Here is a 23,047-nt window from a genome sequence, read left to right as displayed (position 1 = left end):
ATTTCATCTCCAACTCCTCTCCTGTCAGGTTTAGGATTAGACATGTGTGTGTGTGTGTGTGTATGTGTGTGTGTGTGTGTGTGTGTGTGTGTGGGATTAGCTTAGTGCACATTGAAGTAGGATTGTTTTGTTTTTTTCTTTTTTAAAATTCTTATATCTTCCTCCGGTCAGTTTGCCATCAAAAACCGCTGGAACAGCTCAAAAGATGACGTCAAGAGGAAGCACTGGTTGGACTGGGCCGAAGACAAGTACTCGGTAACGACCGGCGAAACGCCAAAGCTGCTGGAGACCTGCTGGAGGAAACTCGCTTCAACCTTCACGGCTGCACGAATCCATCCGCGTTTCTGCTTCTCTGTTTAACAGAAGCGACTGATTCAGGAGATCAAGATGGTTCTGCGGGTTCTGGTGCTCTACATCCCCCTGCCAATGTTCTGGGCTCTGTTTGACCAGCAGGTACACGTTCACATTCATCCCACTTTGCAAGGAAATTAAAGTCCTTACCATTTAGCAGCAATTGACTGATTGTAAATTATGTCATAGAAAAGAAAAACAACAACATCTATTGTCATAAGAAATACTGAAGTTCAAGAGTTTTCTCCTTTCACTTTTTGTTCTGTCTCCACTTTTTAAAAAAATGTTTTAAACAATTAAATTGCTTCCTCTTCAACCTGTTGGACAGCGGTGAGGCAGCCAGTAGGGATATTGCAATCCACAGTTAAGGAAACATCCAGTACAAAACATCATGAGCATTGAGTAGTAGCTGTAAAGTGTAAAGCTTACTGCGTAGAAGCTTAATTTATACATTTTTTGCCAGTAAGTGCCGCTTGGACAGAGTATGACGAAAATGTCCAACTAGGAATCCGGCTTATTGTCTGAATCCAATGAAGATTTTCCCAAAACATGGCTGTCCAAAGTGTGGCACAGGGGCCATTTGAGGCCCTTTGAATGATTGTGTGTGGTCCTCCCCAAAGCAATGTAAGAATAGTGCAAACGTGACTAACCAGAACAGGCAGTTCATAGGATAGAGAAAGCATTAAAAAAAGTGAGTCAAGTCAAGTGAAACAAGTAGCAACAGTTATGATGTCATTAAGTGTCATTAATATTATCTCTTATCTACATAATTTTTAAAGCTTAATCAGTAATACTTTTATAACACATTTATGTCAGATCGTAATTTCTTGGTTAATGTCAAGTTGTCGTAACAAAGACATTTTGAATAATGTCAACTTTGTATTAAAAGTGTCATGATTTACCGAATGACACTTTATGACAACAGTCATAAATATTCATGAAGACTTACTCATGTTCATAACATGGGTTATGTCATGTTTATGACGGAGTCATGATAGTCTTATGTACACGTCAAATAACGTGTTAGCAAAAAACTGAATGGTGCATCTTGATTGGCTCCTTTGCGAGCATTAGCCAATCACGTGTCAGCTAGGTTTGAATTTCAGTTTCTAAAGATGCATTTTCTTTAAAATATGCCAGATATGCTCTACAGAAAAATGACTCATGAATACTGAATGGTGAATATGCGGGGATCGACTGTAGTTTGGTTCTTTCATTATAGCCAAAGTTTCCTTAATATCCGAACATGTTAAAGTTATAAAAATAAAAGAAAAACATCCAAACATTTGTACATCTTGGCTCATCGTCAGAATTATTACTCTGTTTTAGGTTAGATTGTGAGAGAAGCTCTATTTTTACTGACTCTGAGCACGAAACAAAGTATCAGTTTGTATATTTGTATCCGGTCAAAAGCTTGTTTTGTTTAATTCTCTACACGGACCAATGAAACCGTCACGACATTTCCCATTCCCGACTTTCATCTTGATGAGCTCCTCCTTCACTTGGCGTAAAAACTGTTGGAAAAAGTTTATTTTAAAAATTGCAGTTTTCTTCGATGGCATATGAAGTGTTTATTATTCAGTTCTATTGTTATTATCCCTTTTAGCAATGTGTGATCAAAGTGTCATTCTGCTGATGTAACTCTGAGCTGGTTTCTTTATTGCAGGGTTCCCGCTGGACTCTCCAAGCCACACGGATGAACATGGCTTTTGTAAGTCTGTCTTTTTCACGTCATTTGAACGTGCCACAGAAAAAATAAAAACAAAAAATTAAATGCTGACATTTGCGCTCTGATATCTGTGGGCGGATTTCGATGTTGAATCCGATTGCACAAACTGTCCCATAAAGCAGATCTTCCTCCGCGTTCCGACATCGTTCGCCGTTTTATTCCAGTGACTTTTTAATGTTTATGGCTTAGATAGCCCATGCAGTGCCCAGTTTTGGATTCGCTGAGTTAAACTTTAACTTTCTGTGTCATAACAGGGAGAATCCTTCACAATTAAGCCCGACCAGATGCAGGTATGTATGTGCAGCTCATTCTGCCGTCGGTGGGGTCCGTTTGTGTTGTGTGATGCATTCTCATGCAACTTTCATGAAGTGACGTGATTTAGTGTTCATGAGTGGAAATTATGGGGTTCAGAGTTTATTTTTCATTTGGGGACAAATAAAACAATTTCCCATTTTACTTGAGTTCTGCACTATTTTACCTTCATTTCATTCTTTGTTGAAAATCGTCCTACGTTAGACTATGTTTCCTTTATACTCCTTATACTCCTTTATGCTCCTTTTTCTGTTTTGAACAATAACTGACACCTGGGAAGAAAAATGTACAAGAAAAGACTTGCAGATAATGATGTGGTTTATATAGATTATAGGGAGTTCTTATATTTTGAGAAGCAGGTGTAAATATAGAGGAAGTTTGTTTGGGTGGTTTTGACCTCTCCTTTTAAGGAAGAATGTTTAAAATGTCCTGTTTTCTGGTACAAATTACTCACAAAAATGTTAACAAATTGTTAAATTACACTATTTATCTCAACATCCCTTTTTAAAGTGCTTTTTTATTTTTTATTTACATTTTTTACAATAAACTCTTTTTTTTGTTTGTTTGTTTGTTTGCCAAAGATAAAATAAAATACCATCAACTATTTGCGCCTTAAGGTATGAAATGCATGTTTAAAATGTCACCGGCACTGTGACAAAAATGAACAGAAGCTTCGCAAAAGTCCTTATTTTTATATTCATAATTAAAAGAAACACAAATCAAAGCATTCAGAATGTCAAACATAACGAGAGAGAGCTGGAAATAATTACGAAAACATGCCTCAGGCCTGCGGGAGTGAAATTTCAGAGGAGAAAAAACCTTATAACAGACTTGTATTTATTAACTGTGTGTTTTATTAGATTTTTCAGTCATTCTGATTTACTGATCTTAAAAGAAAAAAATGTCCTGTTCCATTTTGTGTCCAGCTGCTTTTTTTTGGTTTTCTTGCGTTAGGCTGATTTTGTTAGAAGCCACTGAAGCAAGACAAGAGACGGCCAACAGCAGCAGTGGGTGAACATGATGTGTGTGTTTTTGCAGCTGTAGGGCCAAAGCTAGCAGAAAAAAGTGAGCTGGTAGGAGGGTCGTTTCCTGGTGCCCAGGTTTCATTTCTAGGTACACTCACTGCATTTTATGCAATCTCACTTGATCGGCTCGACCAATCCAGTGGGATTCCCACCTCCTAAAAACAACATCAAAGTGAATGGGAAAGTAAAGTTTCACAAAGGTAAAATAGGTTGATTTGTGTGATTTTTGTGTAACATTTGTCAAGTTTATGCTTCTAGTTTAGTTTTCTTGTATTTCTTACTGATGCTGCTGTGGTTTAGTTAGTAAGGTGAATGACAATCGCGTCCTCTTTGCTCAAATCAAAGCTGCTTGTTTTATGCGTCTCTGTGTCTGTCCCTCATCTCAGCTGAGATCATTTGAGTTTACATTCATAAGACGCAGACATTATTTTTTTGGTTGCCACCTGTGAGTTTGATGTCACGTGGCTTTCAGTCGCCGTGTTTAAAGGTGGACTTGTCTGTAAATGTACTGCAGAAGTTGGTGTCACATTAAACCCTAAAGTCTGTAAATGTTTTGACGTGGTAGACCGAGAGACTATAAAAGTTTATTTATCTTGTTTTACCTGTCCCCCCCCAATCCTCACATTTTCATTTGTTTTTTTATACCTTTTAAACAGTGTTAGTATTTGCATTTTCAAATTAATAGTCAAACATTTTTCTTCTAAGTTGTGAACTCTGCGTCCACCGCAGGAAGACCGCCGGAGTTAAATGCTGCTGTCACTGTTATGTCAACACTTTTATGAGCGCTTATCGCTGCCATCTTCTCTTTAAACTCATTATATTTGAACGACGAGGCGTTTATGAGTTTTATTGAAGTTTTACTGGGCCATTTTAAAGGCTTGTTGTCCTCATGTCCGCTGCCCAGATGCTGAACGCGCTGCTGATTCTCGTCTTCGTACCCATCTTTGACCTCATCATCTATCCGCTCGTCGGCCTCTGCAGAATCAAAATCACGTGAGTAAACCGCTGTTGTTCTGGACGTTCCGGCCTCTGCGGCGGCTGCCAGCCTTTGGGCGTTGAAGGAAACACAATGATTAATAGTATATGTTGTATAAACCTCTGCAACTACTTAAAATGATTGCTGTTAAACTAACACGGCAACACATTTTACTATTCTAATATTGTTCATGGTGATAAAAACTCATAAGCTACATCCAGTACATGTCACGTTTCCTTCATTAAGATGTTCACACACACAAACGTATCATCATCTGATAATTAATTTTTCGACATAAAATGTTTTGGGGTTTTTTTCTCTTCTGGGATGGTTTCACAATGAAATAAATGTCAAGGCAACTTTGCAAAGTATGAGCCACATTTCCACTGAGAAAGTAGAGAAATAGTCAAACAGATGAATTAAAATCATGAATCACTTTTAAGAAAGAGACATAAAGCTACCAAATCCAAGAGCAGCTGATTAACCTGGACAAGTAATGACAGTATAAAAATATAGAGATTCAGTTGTTTACAATATGATCTTATTGGATACAAAAAATAATAATAATAATAATGGCAAACTAAGTCATCTGTGGTATAAGTCTATCCTTTCAACATTTTTCGTTTACATTAGAATTTTGATGCGTGTAAAAGTCGTGACAGGGTAAGATCAAGAATGTTACGAAATAAACAAATAAATGAGGAGGAGCAATTTAAGATCAGCTCACGTTAAACCAACAGTCCTCACAATAAAGACTTGAGGTGGAAGTCCAGTGGTTGGGGAACACAGCGGTTGCCTGGATGAAATGTCTCACTAGGCGCAGTCTTCAAGACGGCAGAAAGACCGTCGTCGAAATCAAAGGTTTGAGTAAGGACAGAAGGGGGAAAGCTTCGAAAAGGTCGCCGACTCGTCTTGGATCAAAAAGGAAATATTGGCGAATATTCTGCAGAAAAACGTTGCAACATTGGTCTTCCACATAAGGATCAACGATCATCAGAGAGATGCCAACTAGCCGACTAAAAGTCATTCATTCTTGTTTTGTGACGCCTCCAATTCCTACATAGTACATGACGCGTGTCACTCTGCCTTCAGGCCTCTGAGGAAAATGGCCACAGGGATGATCTTTGCAGCTCTCGCCTTTGGCGCAGCCACCCTGGTGGAAATCAATGTTGTGGTACGTCTGAGCGCCAATCACACTGTTACCGCAGGATTTTACTCTTAAAGTATTGTGTTTATAGGAGATAATACTGATACCTCCTATATAAGGAACTGATTGTAAATGTGTTTTACCTTTTAACAATCATGAGTCAGTAGGATGTTGATGAAACATCGTTCTGTTTACTGTGATTGTGTCTGCTAGAAAACTGTGGTGGAACCTGCACCCGCTGAGCAGAGCCTGCTGCAGGTCTTCAACCTGGCAAACGGGACCGTTGGCGTGAAGGTCGCCGGCGGCAACCCGTTTCAAAACCCCATCAGAGAACTTCAGGTAACTCGAAAAGTGCCTGAAAAGCCATTTCATTGTTTTAGTTAGTTTTTTTTTTTGGTAAAAACCAATAATATTTATTCTTAGTTTTTGGTTTTAGTTGCATTTGTTTCAGCCTAATTTTTCCTGGTTTGTATTTATTCTTTCATACTAATAAACTAGCCTCAATGCTAGACAGAGATGCCATGGAAACACTTACATGAAACATTTCAACAATTTTATACCAAGATTTAATTTGCTGTTGGAAAACTCTTTACTGTTGCTCCGTTTTGGGTCATTAATGGGATTTATTTTGTATTTTTTATTTTTTATTGTGGTTTTATGTCCAAATTTTCACCATTAACACTCCTCTCTCTCTCTCTCTCTCAGGACCCCTCGACATACGAGCCTCTCCCCCTGGGGGCCCCCAACAAGGAACTGAGTATTGATGTCACATTTACAGGAAGGTCGTATTCTTGCCGCCATGAATTTGAAGAACGAAAGGCTTACAGTCTCATCGTGCACCAGAAAGCTCCTGGCATCGAGTGCAAACTTGTAAGTACACTTATGACTTGTTTTGATTATAGCATTAATTGTTAAGGTTGCAATAAGCTAAACATTTCTCATGCGAGGTAAAGTTAATAATAAGCTTGTAAACTGGTGTGTATTTTAATAGTAGTCAGGGGCAGAAGTCTTCATGTAGTTCATATCCAAATGACTGAAAACTGAAAGAATACCACAGATAAGCTAAGAATAAAATGCTAATGTATGTTACTGATAGAAAACTGCCTCAGTATCCATGTTTATGTTTCAGGTGGAAGACTACATCATCAAAAATGAAGATGGGAACCCTAATGTGCGGTAAAATATGTTTTATTCCTGTGGATTATACTGGTTTCCATGTAATTTGATCTAAGTCCCCTGTTGAACCCTGTTAATTCTTAACAGCTTCTTCAACACATTGCCAGAAGCCATGAACATAACTGTGGGAGAAACGGAGTTTTACGTGCCCCCGGACTACAGCATGTCTGCAAACAGCGCCGTGAATCGGGGATTGTGAGTAGCACGATCAGAGTCATTGATTTCCTGAATAAATCAAGCTTAATGCTTTGTTCCAATCCAGTTTTTTTCCCCCCTCCTTCTTTAAATTAAAGCTACCCGGCAGTCCGCTGCAACCACCAGTCAAAGAAGAGTGAGAATCTCAACCTGGGCCTGCTGGACTTTGGAGCTTCTTACACGTTCATCCTCAGGGAGGTAAAGACACTAAAACTGATTTTATTTCTGTGATTCTTGTAGAGCTTTGACCTGCTGCATCCGACCGATTTTAGCCGATTCTGATTTCTCTTGAAACGCAGCGACATACTCAGATGTAAGAACAGCATTCAGGATATTATTTTCTCCCGTTCCTGCCGTTAATGGTCAGTAGTTACCGTATTTTCCGCACTATAAGGCGCACCTAAAAACCTTCAATTTTCTCAAAAGCCGACAGTGCGCCTTATAATCCGGTGCACCTTATATATGGACCAATATTGAGCCACAACAGGTCTCACAACTACGGTAAGCAGCCGCCGACTTCATTTTCCCCCGTAGAAGAAGAAGCGCGCGGCGCACGCTGGGTTTTGTGTAAAGACCCCAAAATGGCTCCCATTAAGAGACAAGCTTACGGCGCAGAGTTTAAGCTCAAGGCGATCAGTCACGCAGTAGAACATGGGAATAGAGCAGCAGCGAGAGAATTTAACCTGAACGAATCAAAGGTGCGGAAGTGGATATACTGTACATTGTGATTGCACTAATGTTTGATTTACCGTAACAGTATCAGACTGTTTTTTCCGTGTTTATTGAATTGAGGAAAGGTTCCCCTCCACTATATGTTATACCTTGTTGTTGTTAAAAGATAAACTGTGTCACGAAAATACCACGTCACTGACTTTACCTCGGGGAAAATAATAAAACAGCTGTTTATTCATTTTGGGAATGAACGGAGTTCTCAGAACGCTGGTTTGTAATCTATTAATAAAGTTTGACTGACCTATCTGACTATTTTGTTGACATTCCCTTTAGCGCAGCTCCAACTAATGGATGCATAACGTAACCCCAGCCTCTACTGTAGCGTCTATTCTATGCACCTTGTATATGAAAAAAGTTTTAAAATAGGCCATTCATTGAAGGTGCGCCTTATAATGTGGAAAATACGGTACTGTTAATATAAATAAAAGCTAACAATCGGATTGAGTTTCTGATTTAGTGCTATAAATCAGAAGACAAAACTAAAACTTTTTATAAATTAAATGCTAACAATAAACAGTCGCAAATATTAGGAGCTGAGATACTTAATGGTTTTAATTGTGATTAATCAATTATTGAAGTGATTGTCAACTAATTTAGTAACTGATTAATCATTAACTGGAGTATACAGACTCAGAAAAGTTATTTGATAAAAGAACAACATCCTCAGAACAGTACTCAAGGCAAAATGTACAAAAATATATACATTTTGCATTTGAGATAAGAAAAACCGTCTGTAAATACGTTCTGCCCAAAACTCATCAAGTGGCAGTTTTAGCTTCACCTGGTTCAAATTCAGTCCAAAAAATAATCTCACACTAAAACACATTTTCAACTCTACAGCGCATTAACGTTAAGTCAAGCACAAAGGACACAACTTTTCAAATGTTGATGTTAGAGATCATTTTCAGCTGCAGATGCATCCTTTGCTATCGCTGATCAAGCATGCTATTTAGGAAATAAAATTAATATTTTCTCATTTAAAAAGGATTTGAACTAATTCCTTATTTGTATATTTCAGTGTATTTCTGATTGCATAAAAAAGTCTTAAATAAAAAATATATTTTTTAAGATAGTAATTAGAATTATAACTAAAATAACCTTTAGTTGAACACGAAAGTTTAAGTTCAGGAGTCACAGAGACTTCACAGTGACTTCAGCCTCTGTGATTCCTGTCGTCAGAAGTTTTCAACCTCTGTGACTCCTGACGTCACAGAGGCTGAAAACTTCTGATGTCAGGGGTCACAGAGGCTGAAAACTTCTGTAATTCTTGACGTCAGAGAGGCTGAAAACTTCTGACGTCAGGAGTCACAGAGGCTGAAAACTTCTGTGACGTCAGGAGACACAGAGGCTGAAGACTTCTGTGACTCCTGACATCACAGAGGCTGAAAACGTCTGACGTCAGGAGTCACAGAGGCTGAAGACTTCTGTGACTTCAGGAGTCGCAGAGGCTGAAAACTTCTGACGTCTGGAGTCACAGAGGCTGAAAACTTCCGACATCAGGAGTCACAGAGGCTGAAGACTTCTGACGTCTGGAGTCACAAAGGCTGAAAACTTCGGTGACTCCTGACGTCACAGAGGCTGAAAACTTCCGACATCAGGAGTCACAGAGGCTGAAAACTTCCGACGTCAGGAGTCACAGAGGCTGAAAACTTCTGTGACTTCAGGAGTCGCAGAGGCTGAAAACTTCTGACGTCAGGAGTCACAGAGGCTGAAAACTTCTGACGTCTGGAGTCACAGAGGCTGAAAACTTCCGACATCAGGAGTCACAGAGGCTGAAGACTTCTGACATCAGGAGTCACAGAGGCTGAAGACTTCTGACGTCAGGAGTCACAGAGGCTGAAGACTTCTGACATCAGGAGTCACAGAGGCTGAAGACTTCTGACGTCAGGAGTCACAGAGGCTGAAGACTTCTGTGATTCCTGACATCACAGAGGCTGAAAACTTCTGTGACTCCTGACATCACAGAGGCTGAAAACGTCTGACGTCAGGAGTCACAGAGGCTGAAAACTTCTGTAATTCTTGACGTCACAGAGGCTGAAAACTTCTGACGTCAGGAGTCACAGAGGCTGAAAACTTCTGACGTCTGGAGTCACAGAGGCTGAAAACTTCCGACATCAGGAGTCACAGAGGCTGAAGACTTCTGACCTCAGGAGTCACAGAGGCTGAAGACTTCTGACGTCAGGAGTCACAGAGGCTGAAGACTTCTGACATCAGGAGTCACAGAGGCTGAAGACTTCTGACGTCAGGAGTCACAGAGGCTGAAGACTTCTGTGATTCCTGACATCACAGAGGCTGAAAACTTCTGACGTCTGGAGTCACAGAGGTTGAAAACTTCTGTGACGTCAGGAGTCACAGAGGCTGAAAACTTCCGACATCAGGAGTCACAGAGGCTGAAGACTTCTGACGTCAGGAGTCACAGAGGCTGAAAACTTCTGTAATTCTTGACGTCACAGAGGCTGAAAACTTCTGACGTCAGGAGTCACAGAGGCTGAAAACCTCTGACATCAGGAGTCACAGAGGCTGAAGACTTCCGATGTCAGGAGTCACAGAGGCTGAAAACTTCTGACGTCAGGAGTCACAGAGGCTGAAGACTTCCGATGTCAGGAGTCACAAAGGCTGAAAACTTCGGTGACTCCTGACGTCACAGAGGCTGAAAACGTCTGACATCAGGAGTCACAGAGGCTGAAGACTTCCGATGTCAGGAGTAACAGAGGCTGAAAACTTCTGTGACGTCAGGAGTCACAGAGGCTGAAAACGTCTGATATCAGGAGTCACAGAGGCTGAAAACTTCTGACGTCAGGAGTCACAGACGCTGAAAACTTCTGTAATTCTTGACGTCAGAGAGGCTGAAAACTTCTGACGTCAGGAGTCACAGAGGCTGAAAACTTCTGTGACGTCAGGAGACACAGAGGCTGAAGACTTCTGTGACTCCTGACATCACAGAGGCTGAAAACGTCTGACGTCAGGAGTCACAGAGGCTGAAAACTTCCAACATCAGGAGTCACAGAGGCTGAAAACGTCTGTGACTCCTGACGTCACAGAGGCTGAAAACTTCTGACGTCTGGAGTCACAGAGGCTGAAAACTTCTGTGACGTCAGGAGTCACAAAGGCTGAAAACTTCTGACGTCAGGAGTCACAGAGGCTGAAAACGTCTGTGACTCCTGACGTCACAGAGGCTGAAAACTTCTGACGTCAGGAGTCACAGAGGCTGAAAACTTCTGACGTCTGGAGTCACAGAGGCTGAAAACTTCTGACGTCTGGAGTCACAGAGGCTGAAAACTTCCGACATCAGGAGTCACAGAGGCTGAAAACTTCTGTGACTTCAGGAGTCACAGAGGCTGAAAACTTCTGACGTCAGGAGTCACAGAGGCTGAAAACTTCCGACATCAGGAGTCACAGAGGCTGAAGACTTCTGACGTCAGGAGTCACAAAGGCTGAAAACTTCGGTGACTCCTGACGTCACAGAGGCTGAAAACTTCCGACATCAGGAGTCACAGAGGCTGAAAACTTCCGACGTTAGGAGTCACAGAGGCTGAAAACTTCTGTGACTTCAGGAGTCGCAGAGGCTGAAAACTTCTGACGTCAGGAGTCACAGAGGCTGAAAACTTCTGTGACTTCAGGAGTCGCAGAGGCTGAAAACTTCTGACGTCAGGAGTCACAGAGGCTGAAAACTTCTGACGTCTGGAGTCACAGAGGCTGAAAACTTCCGACATCAGGAGTCACAGAGGCTGAAGACTTCTGACATCAGGAGTCACAGAGGCTGAAGACTTCTGACGTCAGGAGTCACAGAGGCTGAAGACTTCTGTGATTCCTGACATCACAGAGGCTGAAAACGTCTGACGTCAGGAGTCACAGAGGCTGAAAACTTCTGACGTCTGGAGTCACAGAGGCTGAAAACTTCTGACATCAGGAGTCACAGAGGCTGAAGACTTCCGATGTCAGGAGTCACAGAGGCTGAAAACTTCTGACGTCAGGAGTCACAGAGGCTGAAGACTTCCGATGTCAGGAGTCACAAAGGCTGAAAACTTCGGTGACTCCTGACGTCACAGAGGCTGAAAACGTCTGACATCAGGAGTCACAGAGGCTGAAGACTTCCGATGTCAGGAGTAACAGAGGCTGAAAACTTCTGTGACGTCAGGAGTCACAGAGGCTGAAAACGTCTGATATCAGGAGTCACAGAGGCTGAAAACTTCTGACGTCAGGAGTCACAGACGCTGAAAACTTCTGTAATTCTTGACGTCAGAGAGGCTGAAAACTTCTGACGTCAGGAGTCACAGAGGCTGAAAACTTCTGTGACGTCAGGAGACACAGAGGCTGAAGACTTCTGTGACTCCTGACATCACAGAGGCTGAAAACGTCTGACGTCAGGAGTCACAGAGGCTGAAAACTTCCGACATCAGGAGTCACAGAGGCTGAAAACGTCTGTGACTCCTGACGTCACAGAGGCTGAAAACTTCTGACGTCTGGAGTCACAGAGGCTGAAAACTTCTGTGACGTCAGGAGTCACAAAGGCTGAAAACTTCTGACGTCAGGAGTCACAGAGGCTGAAAACGTCTGTGACTCCTGACGTCACAGAGGCTGAAAAATTCTGACGTCAGGAGTCACAGAGGCTGAAAACTTCTGTGACTTCAGGAGTCACAGAGGCTGAAAACTTCCGACATCAGGAGTCACAGAGGCTGAAGACTTCTGACGTCAGGAGTCACAAAGGCTGAAAACTTCGGTGACTCCTGACGTCACAGAGGCTGAAAACTTCCGACATCAGGAGTCACAGAGGCTGAAAACTTCCGACGTCAGGAGTCACAGAGGCTGAAAACTTCTGTGACTTCAGGAGTCGCAGAGGCTGAAAACTTCTGACGTCAGGAGTCACAGAGGCTGAAGACTTCTGACGTCAGGAGTCACAGAGGCTGAAGACTTCTGTGATTCCTGACATCACAGAGGCTGAAAACTTCTGACGTCTGGAGTCACAGAGGTTGAAAACTTCTGTGACGTCAGGAGTCACAGAGGCTGAAAACTTCCGACATCAGGAGTCACAGAGGCTGAAGACTTCTGACGTCAGGAGTCACAGAGGCTGAAGACTTCCGATGTCAGGAGTCACAGAGGCTGAAAACTTCTGTGACTCCTGACATCACAGAGGCTGAAAACGTCTGACGTCAGGAGTCACAGAGGCTGAAAACTTCTGTAATTCTTGACGTCACAGAGGCTGAAAACTTCTGACGTCAGGAGTCACAGAGGCTGAAAACCTCTGACATCAGGAGTCACAGAGGCTGAAGACTTCCGATGTCAGGAGTCACAGAGGCTGAAAACTTCTGACGTCAGGAGTCACAGAGGCTGAAGACTTCCGATGTCAGGAGTCACAAAGGCTGAAAACTTCGGTGACTCCTGACGTCACAGAGGCTGAAAACGTCTGACATCAGGAGTCACAGAGGCTGAAGACTTCCGATGTCAGGAGTAACAGAGGCTGAAAACTTCTGTGACGTCAGGAGTCACAGAGGCTGAAAACGTCTGATATCAGGAGTCACAGAGGCTGAAAACTTCTGACGTCAGGAGTCACAGACGCTGAAAACTTCTGTAATTCTTGACGTCAGAGAGGCTGAAAACTTCTGACGTCAGGAGTCACAGAGGCTGAAAACTTCTGTGACGTCAGGAGACACAGAGGCTGAAGACTTCTGTGACTCCTGACATCACAGAGGCTGAAAACGTCTGACGTCAGGAGTCACAGAGGCTGAAAACTTCCGACATCAGGAGTCACAGAGGCTGAAAACTTCTGACGTCAGGAGTCACAGAGGCTGAAAACGTCTGTGACTCCTGACGTCACAGAGGCTGAAAACGTCTGACGTCAGGAGTCACAGAGGCTGAAAACTTCGGTGACTCCTGACGTCACAGAGGCTGAAAACTTCTGACGTCTGGAGTCACAGAGGCTGAAAACTTCTGTGACGTCAGGAGTCACAAAGGCTGAAAACTTCTGACGTCAGGAGTCACAGAGGCTGAAAACGTCTGTGACTCCTGACGTCACAGAGGCTGAAAACTTCTGACGTCAGGAGTCACAGAGGCTGAAAACTTCTGACGTCTGGAGTCACAGAGGCTGAAAACTTCTGACGTCTGGAGTCACAGAGGCTGAAAACTTCCGACATCAGGAGTCACAGAGGCTGAAAACTTCTGTGACTTCAGGAGTCACAGAGGCTGAAAACTTCTGACGTCAGGAGTCACAGAGGCTGAAAACTTCCGACATCAGGAGTCACAGAGGCTGAAGACTTCTGACGTCAGGAGTCACAAAGGCTGAAAACTTCGGTGACTCCTGACGTCACAGAGGCTGAAAACTTCCGACATCAGGAGTCACAGAGGCTGAAAACTTCTGTGACTTCAGGAGTCACAGAGGCTGAAAACTTCTGACGTCTGGAGTCACAGAGGCTGAAAACTTCCGACATCAGGAGTCACAGAGGCTGAAGACTTCTGACGTCAGGAGTCACAGAGGCTGAAAACTTCTGTGACTTCAGGAGTCACAGAGGCTGAAAACTTCCGACATCAGGAGTCACAGAGGCTGAAGACTTCTGACGTCAGGAGTCACAAAGGCTGAAAACTTCGGTGACTCCTGACGTCACAGAGGCTGAAAACTTCCGACATCAGGAGTCACAGAGGCTGAAAACTTCCGACGTCAGGAGTCACAGAGGCTGAAAACTTCTGTGACTTCAGGAGTCGCAGAGGCTGAAAACTTCTGACGTCAGGAGTCACAGAGGCTGAAGACTTCTGACGTCAGGAGTCACAGAGGCTGAAGACTTCTGTGATTCCTGACATCACAGAGGCTGAAAACTTCTGACGTCTGGAGTCACAGAGGTTGAAAACTTCTGTGACATCAGGAGTCACAGAGGCTGAAAACTTCCGACATCAGGAGTCACAGAGGCTGAAGACTTCTGACGTCAGGAGTCACAGAGGCTGAAGACTTCCGATGTCAGGAGTCACAGAGGCTGAAAACTTCTGTGACTCCTGACATCACAGAGGCTGAAAACGTCTGACGTCAGGAGTCACAGAGGCTGAAAACTTCTGTAATTCTTGACGTCACAGAGGCTGAAAACTTCTGACGTCAGGAGTCACAGAGGCTGAAAACCTCTGACATCAGGAGTCACAGAGGCTGAAGACTTCCGATGTCAGGAGTCACAGAGGCTGAAAACTTCTGACGTCAGGAGTCACAGAGGCTGAAGACTTCCGATGTCAGGAGTCACAAAGGCTGAAAACTTCGGTGACTCCTGACGTCACAGAGGCTGAAAACGTCTGACATCAGGAGTCACAGAGGCTGAAGACTTCCGATGTCAGGAGTAACAGAGGCTGAAAACTTCTGTGACGTCAGGAGTCACAGAGGCTGAAAACGTCTGATATCAGGAGTCACAGAGGCTGAAAACTTCTGACGTCAGGAGTCACAGACGCTGAAAACTTCTGTAATTCTTGACGTCAGAGAGGCTGAAAACTTCTGACGTCAGGAGTCACAGAGGCTGAAAACTTCTGTGACGTCAGGAGACACAGAGGCTGAAGACTTCTGTGACTCCTGACATCACAGAGGCTGAAAACGTCTGACGTCAGGAGTCACAGAGGCTGAAAACTTCCGACATCAGGAGTCACAGAGGCTGAAAACTTCTGACGTCAGGAGTCACAGAGGCTGAAAACGTCTGTGACTCCTGACGTCACAGAGGCTGAAAACGTCTGACGTCAGGAGTCACAGAGGCTGAAAACTTCGGTGACTCCTGACGTCACAGAGGCTGAAAACTTCTGACGTCTGGAGTCACAGAGGCTGAAAACTTCTGTGACGTCAGGAGTCACAAAGGCTGAAAACTTCTGACGTCAGGAGTCACAGAGGCTGAAAACGTCTGTGACTCCTGACGTCACAGAGGCTGAAAACTTCTGACGTCAGGAGTCACAGAGGCTGAAAACTTCTGACGTCTGGAGTCACAGAGGCTGAAAACTTCTGACGTCTGGAGTCACAGAGGCTGAAAACTTCCGACATCAGGAGTCACAGAGGCTGAAAACTTCTGTGACTTCAGGAGTCACAGAGGCTGAAAACTTCTGACGTCAGGAGTCACAGAGGCTGAAAACTTCCGACATCAGGAGTCACAGAGGCTGAAGACTTCTGACGTCAGGAGTCACAAAGGCTGAAAACTTCGGTGACTCCTGACGTCACAGAGGCTGAAAACTTCCGACATCAGGAGTCACAGAGGCTGAAAACTTCCGACGTCAGGAGTCACAGAGGCTGAAAACTTCTGTGACTTCAGGAGTCGCAGAGGCTGAAAACTTCTGACGTCAGGAGTCACAGAGGCTGAAAACTTCTGTGACTTCAGGAGTCGCAGAGGCTGAAAACTTCTGACGTCAGGAGTCACAGAGGCTGAAAACTTCTGACGTCTGGAGTCACAGAGGCTGAAAACTTCCGACATCAGGAGTCACAGAGGCTGAAGACTTCTGACATCAGGAGTCACAGAGGCTGAAGACTTCTGACGTCAGGAGTCACAGAGGCTGAAGACTTCTGTGATTCCTGACATCACAGAGGCTGAAAACGTCTGACGTCAGGAGTCACAGAGGCTGAAAACTTCTGTAATTCTTGACGTCACAGAGGCTGAAAACTTCTGTGACGTCAGGAGTCACAGAGGCTGAAAACTTCTGACGTCAGGAGTCACAGAGGTTGAAAACTTCTGTGACGTCAGGAGTCACAGAGGCTGAAAACTTCCGACATCAGGAGTCACAGAGGCTGAAGACTTCTGACGTCAGGAGTCACAGAGGCTGAAGACTTCCGATGTCAGGAGTCACAGAGGCTGAAAACTTCTGTGACTCCTGATATCACAGAGGCTGAAAACGTCTGACATCAGGAGTCACAGAGGCTGAAAACTTCTGTAATTCTTGACGTCACAGAGGCTGAAAACTTCTGACGTCAGGAGTCACAGAGGCTGAAAACCTCTGACATCAGGAGTCACAGAGGCTGAAGACTTCCGATGTCAGGAGTCACAAAGGCTGAAAACTTCGGTGACTCCTGACGTCACAGAGGCTGAAAACGTCTGACATCAGGAGTCACAGAGGCTGAAGACTTCCGATGTCAGGAGTAACAGAGGCTGAAAACTTCTGTGACGTCAGGAGTCACAGAGGCTGAAAACTTCTGTGACTCCTAACATCACAGAGGCTGAAAACGTCTGACGTCAGGAGTCACAGAGGCTGAAAACTTCCGACATCAGGAGTCACAGAGGCTGAAGACTTCTGACGTCAGGAGTCACAGAGGCTGAAAACTTCCGACATCAGGAGTCACAGAGGCTGAAGACTTCTGACGTCAGGAGTCACAGAGGCTGAAAACTTCCGACATCAGGAGTCACAGAGGATGAAGACTTCCGACGTCAGGAGTCACAGAGGCTGAAAACTTCTGTAATTCTTGACGTCACAGAGGCTGAAAACTTCTGACGTCAAGAGTCACAGAGGCTGAAAACTTCGGTGACTCCTGACATCACAGAGGCTGAAAACGTCTGACGTCAGGAGTCACAGAGGCTGAAAACTTCGGTGACTCCTGACGTCACAGAGGCTGAAAACTTCTGACGTCTGGAGTCACAGAGGCTGAAAACTTCTGTGACGTCAGGAGTCACAAAGGCTGAAAACTTCTGACGTCAGGAGTCACAGAGGCTGAAAACGTCTGTGACTCCTGACGTCACAGAGGCTGAAAACTTCTGACGTCAGGAGTCACAGAGGCTGAAAACTTCTGACGTCTGGAGTCACAGAGGCTGAAAACTTCTGACGTCTGGAGTCACAGAGGCTGAAAACTTCCGACATCAGGAGTCACAGAGGCTGAAAACTTCTGTGACTTCAGGAGTCACAGAGGCTGAAAACTTCTGACGTCAGGAGTCACAGAGGCTGAAAACTTCCGACATCAGGAGTCACAGAGGCTGAAGACTTCTGACGTCAGGAGTCACAAAGGCTGAAAACTTCGGTGACTCCTGACGTCACAGAGGCTGAAAACTTCCGACATCAGGAGTCACAGAGGCTGAAAACTTCCGACGTCAGGAGTCACAGAGGCTGAAAACTTCTGTGACTTCAGGAGTCGCAGAGGCTGAAAACTTCTGACGTCAGGAGTCACAGAGGCTGAAAACTTCTGTGACTTCAGGAGTCGCAGAGGCTGAAAACTTCTGACGTCAGGAGTCACAGAGGCTGAAAACTTCTGACGTCTGGAGTCACAGAGGCTGAAAACTTCCGACATCAGGAGTCACAGAGGCTGAAGACTTCTGACATCAGGAGTCACAGAGGCTGAAGACTTCTGACGTCAGGAGTCACAGAGGCTGAAGACTTCTGTGATTCCTGACATCACAGAGGCTGAAAACGTCTGACGTCAGGAGTCACAGAGGCTGAAAACTTCTGTAATTCTTGACGTCACAGAGGCTGAAAACTTCTGTGACGTCAGGAGTCACAGAGGCTGAAAACTTCTGACGTCAGGAGTCACAGAGGTTGAAAACTTCTGTGACGTCAGGAGTCACAGAGGCTGAAAACTTCCGACATCAGGAGTCACAGAGGCTGAAGACTTCTGACGTCAGGAGTCACAGAGGCTGAAGACTTCCGATGTCAGGAGTCACAGAGGCTGAAAACTTCTGTGACTCCTGATATCACAGAGGCTGAAAACGTCTGACATCAGGAGTCACAGAGGCTGAAAACTTCTGTAATTCTTGACGTCACAGAGGCTGAAAACTTCTGACGTCAGGAGTCACAGAGGCTGAAAACCTCTGACATCAGGAGTCACAGAGGCTGAAGACTTCCGATGTCAGGAGTCACAAAGGCTGAAAACTTCGGTGACTCCTGACGTCACAGAGGCTGAAAACGTCTGACATCAGGAGTCACAGAGGCTGAAGACTTCCGATGTCAGGAGTAACAGAGGCTGAAAACTTCTGTGACGTCAGGAGTCACAGAGGCTGAAAACTTCTGTGACTCCTAACATCACAGAGGCTGAAAACGTCTGACGTCAGGAGTCACAGAGGCTGAAAACTTCCGACATCAGGAGTCACAGAGGCTGAAGACTTCTGACGTCAGGAGTCACAGAGGCTGAAAACTTCCGACATCAGGAGTCACAGAGGCTGAAGACTTCTGACGTCAGGAGTCACAGAGGCTGAAAACTTCCGACATCAGGAGTCACAGAGGATGAAGACTTCCGACGTCAGGAGTCACAGAGGCTGAAGACTTCTGTGATTCCTGACATCACAGAGGCTGAAAACGTCTGACGTCAGGAGTCACAGAGGCTGAAAACTTCTGTAATTCTTGACGTCACAGAGGCTGAAAACTTCTGACGTCAGGAGTCACAGAGGCTGAAGACTTCTGACGTCAGGAGTCACAGAGGATGAAGACTTCCGATGTCTGGAGTCACAGAGGCTGAAAACTTCTGTGATTCCTGACATCACAGAGGCTGAAAACGTCTGACGTCAGGAGTCACAGAGGCTGAAAACTTCTGTAATTCTTGACGTCACAGAGGCTGAAAACTTCTGACGTCAAGAGTCACAGAGGCTGAAAACTTCGGTGACTCCTGACATCACAGAGGCTGAAAACGTCTGACGTCAGGAGTCACAGAGGCTGAAAACTTCGGTGACTCCTGACGTCACAGAGGCTGAAAACTTCTGACGTCTGGAGTCACAGAGGCTGAAAACTTCTGTGACGTCAGGAGTCACAAAGGCTGAAAACTTCTGACGTCAGGAGTCACAGAGGCTGAAAACGTCTGTGACTCCTGACGTCACAGAGGCTGAAAACTTCTGACGTCAGGAGTCACAGAGGCTGAAAACTTCTGACGTCTGGAGTCACAGAGGCTGAAAACTTCTGACGTCTGGAGTCACAGAGGCTGAAAACTTCCGACATCAGGAGTCACAGAGGCTGAAAACTTCTGTGACTTCAGGAGTCACAGAGGCTGAAAACTTCTGACGTCAGGAGTCACAGAGGCTGAAAACTTCCGACATCAGGAGTCACAGAGGCTGAAGACTTCTGACGTCAGGAGTCACAAAGGCTGAAAACTTCGGTGACTCCTGACGTCACAGAGGCTGAAAACTTCCGACATCAGGAGTCACAGAGGCTGAAAACTTCCGACGTCAGGAGTCACAGAGGCTGAAAACTTCTGTGACTTCAGGAGTCGCAGAGGCTGAAAACTTCTGACGTCAGGAGTCACAGAGGCTGAAAACTTCTGTGACTTCAGGAGTCGCAGAGGCTGAAAACTTCTGACGTCAGGAGTCACAGAGGCTGAAAACTTCTGACGTCTGGAGTCACAGAGGCTGAAAACTTCCGACATCAGGAGTCACAGAGGCTGAAGACTTCTGACATCAGGAGTCACAGAGGCTGAAGACTTCTGACGTCAGGAGTCACAGAGGCTGAAGACTTCTGTGATTCCTGACATCACAGAGGCTGAAAACGTCTGACGTCAGGAGTCACAGAGGCTGAAAACTTCTGTAATTCTTGACGTCACAGAGGCTGAAAACTTCTGTGACGTCAGGAGTCACAGAGGCTGAAAACTTCTGACGTCAGGAGTCACAGAGGTTGAAAACTTCTGTGACGTCAGGAGTCACAGAGGCTGAAAACTTCCGACATCAGGAGTCACAGAGGCTGAAGACTTCTGACGTCAGGAGTCACAGAGGCTGAAGACTTCCGATGTCAGGAGTCACAGAGGCTGAAAACTTCTGTGACTCCTGATATCACAGAGGCTGAAAACGTCTGACATCAGGAGTCACAGAGGCTGAAAACTTCTGTAATTCTTGACGTCACAGAGGCTGAAAACTTCTGACGTCAGGAGTCACAGAGGCTGAAAACCTCTGACATCAGGAGTCACAGAGGCTGAAGACTTCCGATGTCAGGAGTCACAAAGGCTGAAAACTTCGGTGACTCCTGACGTCACAGAGGCTGAAAACGTCTGACATCAGGAGTCACAGAGGCTGAAGACTTCCGATGTCAGGAGTCACAAAGGCTGAAAACTTCGGTGACTCCTGACGTCACAGAGGCTGAAAACGTCTGACATCAGGAGTCACAGAGGCTGAAAACTTCTGTGACGTCAGGAGTCACAGAGGCTGAAAACTTCTGTGACTCCTAACATCACAGAGGCTGAAAACGTCTGACGTCAGGAGTCACAGAGGCTGAAAACTTCCGACATCAGGAGTCACAGAGGCTGAAGACTTCTGACGTCAGGAGTCACAGAGGCTGAAAACTTCCGACATCAGGAGTCACAGAGGCTGAAGACTTCTGACGTCAGGAGTCACAGAGGCTGAAAACTTCCGACATCAGGAGTCACAGAGGATGAAGACTTCCGACGTCAGGAGTCACAGAGGCTGAAGACTTCTGTGATTCCTGACATCACAGAGGCTGAAAACGTCTGACGTCAGGAGTCACAGAGGCTGAAAACTTCTGTAATTCTTGACGTCACAGAGGCTGAAAACTTCTGACGTCAGGAGTCACAGAGGCTGAAGACTTCTGACGTCAGGAGTCACAGAGGATGAAGACTTCCGATGTCTGGAGTCACAGAGGCTGAAAACTTCTGTGATTCCTGACATCACAGAGGCTGAAAACGTCTGACGTCAGGAGTCACAGAGGCTGAAAACTTCTGTAATTCTTGACGTCACAGAGGCTGAAAACTTCTGACGTCAAGAGTCACAGAGGCTGAAAACTTCGGTGACTCCTGACATCACAGAGGCTGAAAACGTCTGACGTCAGGAGTCACAGAGGCTGAAAACTTCGGTGACTCCTGACGTCACAGAGGCTGAAAACTTCTGACGTCTGGAGTCACAGAGGCTGAAAACTTCTGTGACGTCAGGAGTCACAAAGGCTGAAAACTTCGGTGACTCCTGACGTCACAGAGGCTGAAAACTTCTGACGTCAGGAGTCGCAGAGGCTGAAAACTTCTGACGTCAGGAGTCACAGAGGCTGAAAACTTCTGTGACTCCTGACGTCACAGAGGCTGAAAACTTCTGACGTCAGGAGTCACAGAGGCTGAAAACTTCTGACGTCTGGAGTCACAGAGGCTGAAAACTTCTGACGTCTGGAGTCACAGAGGCTGAAAACGTCTGACGTCAGGAGTCACAAAGGCTGAAAACTTCTGTGACTCCTGACGTCACAGAGGCTGAAAACTTCTGACGTCAAGAGTCACAGAGGCTGAAAACTTCGGTGACTCCTGACATCACAGAGGCTGAAAACGTCTGACGTCAGGAGTCACAGAGGCTGAAAACTTCGGTGACTCCTGACGTCACAGAGGCTGAAAACTTCTGACGTCTGGAGTCACAGAGGCTGAAAACTTCTGTGACGTCAGGAGTCACAAAGGCTGAAAACTTCGGTGACTCCTGACGTCACAGAGGCTGAAAACTTCTGACGTCAGGAGTCGCAGAGGCTGAAAACTTCTGACGTCAGGAGTCACAGAGGCTGAAAACTTCTGTGACTCCTGACGTCACAGAGGCTGAAAACTTCTGACGTCAGGAGTCACAGAGGCTGAAAACTTCTGACGTCTGGAGTCACAGAGGCTGAAAACTTCTGACGTCTGGAGTCACAGAGGCTGAAAACGTCTGACGTCAGGAGTCACAAAGGCTGAAAACTTCTGTGACTCCTGACGTCACAGAGGCTGAAAACTTCTGACGTCAGGAGTCACAGAGGCTGAAGACTTCTGTGACTCCTGACGTCACAGAAGTTTTCAGCCTCTGACTCCTGAAATCGTGTTCTGTAGTCTGAACAGGCAAACAACCTAACAGTGTCCCACATGCGCAGTAGAGGGCGCAGTAGCGTCAGCGGTCTGAGTGTTCTCCCAACCGCCATAAAAAGAAGAAGTGCTCAGTGTTCAGACTGTCATGAAAAGATCAGATACAGGTCGAATTAAGTAAAAAAAAAAGAAAAAGAAATCAGAAGTGGGTCACTTCAGGCTGCAGTGTGAACGCAGCTTGATATGTATTCATTAAAATCAGAGTAATATCAGTCTGTTCCTATCACTAGTTCATGTTTTACATGGGAGAAATGATGAGATGTGCTTAGCCGCCAAGACTACATCTATTCGTGTTTGGCACCACAAACAACGTGTGACTCAATTTCAGCTGACAGATTGAGATTAAAAATAATGAAAATTTACACAAAAATCAAAAATGGGTTTCTGTCCAAAAAAAAGGGCTATTACCGTATTACCGGGCTATAAGGCGCACCTAAAAACCTTCAATTTTCTCAAACGCCGACAGTGCGCCTTACAATCCGGTGCGCCTTATATATGGACCAATATTGAGCCACAACAGGTCTCGCAACTATGGTAAGCAGCCGCCGACTTCATTTTCCCCCGTAGAAGAAGAAGCGCGCGGCGCACGCTGGGTTTTGTGTAAAGACCCCAAAATGGCTCCTATTAAGAGACACGCTTACGGCGCAGAGTTTAAGCTCACGGCGATCAGTCACGCAGTAGAACATGGGAA

At 45.2% G+C, this 23,047-nt stretch overlaps 1 protein-coding gene across 1 annotated transcript in view; it reads left to right on the top strand.

The window, feature by feature from the left end:
* Positions 1 to 23,047, top strand: part of slc15a2 (solute carrier family 15 member 2) — a 35,331-nt gene that overhangs the window by 9,471 nt on the left and 2,813 nt on the right. Inside the window, exons 9-19 of the mRNA XM_028022140.1 lie at positions 172 to 255; positions 364 to 453; positions 2,018 to 2,062; positions 2,335 to 2,370; positions 4,322 to 4,410; positions 5,486 to 5,567; positions 5,754 to 5,879; positions 6,246 to 6,410; positions 6,670 to 6,716; positions 6,804 to 6,911; positions 7,010 to 7,109. Coding sequence (XP_027877941.1) covers positions 172 to 255; positions 364 to 453; positions 2,018 to 2,062; positions 2,335 to 2,370; positions 4,322 to 4,410; positions 5,486 to 5,567; positions 5,754 to 5,879; positions 6,246 to 6,410; positions 6,670 to 6,716; positions 6,804 to 6,911; positions 7,010 to 7,109 — 972 coding nt within the window. The remainder of the gene's footprint in view (positions 1 to 171; positions 256 to 363; positions 454 to 2,017; positions 2,063 to 2,334; positions 2,371 to 4,321; positions 4,411 to 5,485; positions 5,568 to 5,753; positions 5,880 to 6,245; positions 6,411 to 6,669; positions 6,717 to 6,803; positions 6,912 to 7,009; positions 7,110 to 23,047) is intronic.

Source organism: Xiphophorus couchianus, chromosome 7, assembly GCF_001444195.1.
Source record: "Xiphophorus couchianus chromosome 7, X_couchianus-1.0, whole genome shotgun sequence".
NCBI lineage: Eukaryota > Metazoa > Chordata > Actinopteri > Cyprinodontiformes > Poeciliidae > Xiphophorus > Xiphophorus couchianus.
Note: the sequence above shows the minus strand (reverse complement) of the source record. Positions and strands in the feature narration are given on the sequence as shown.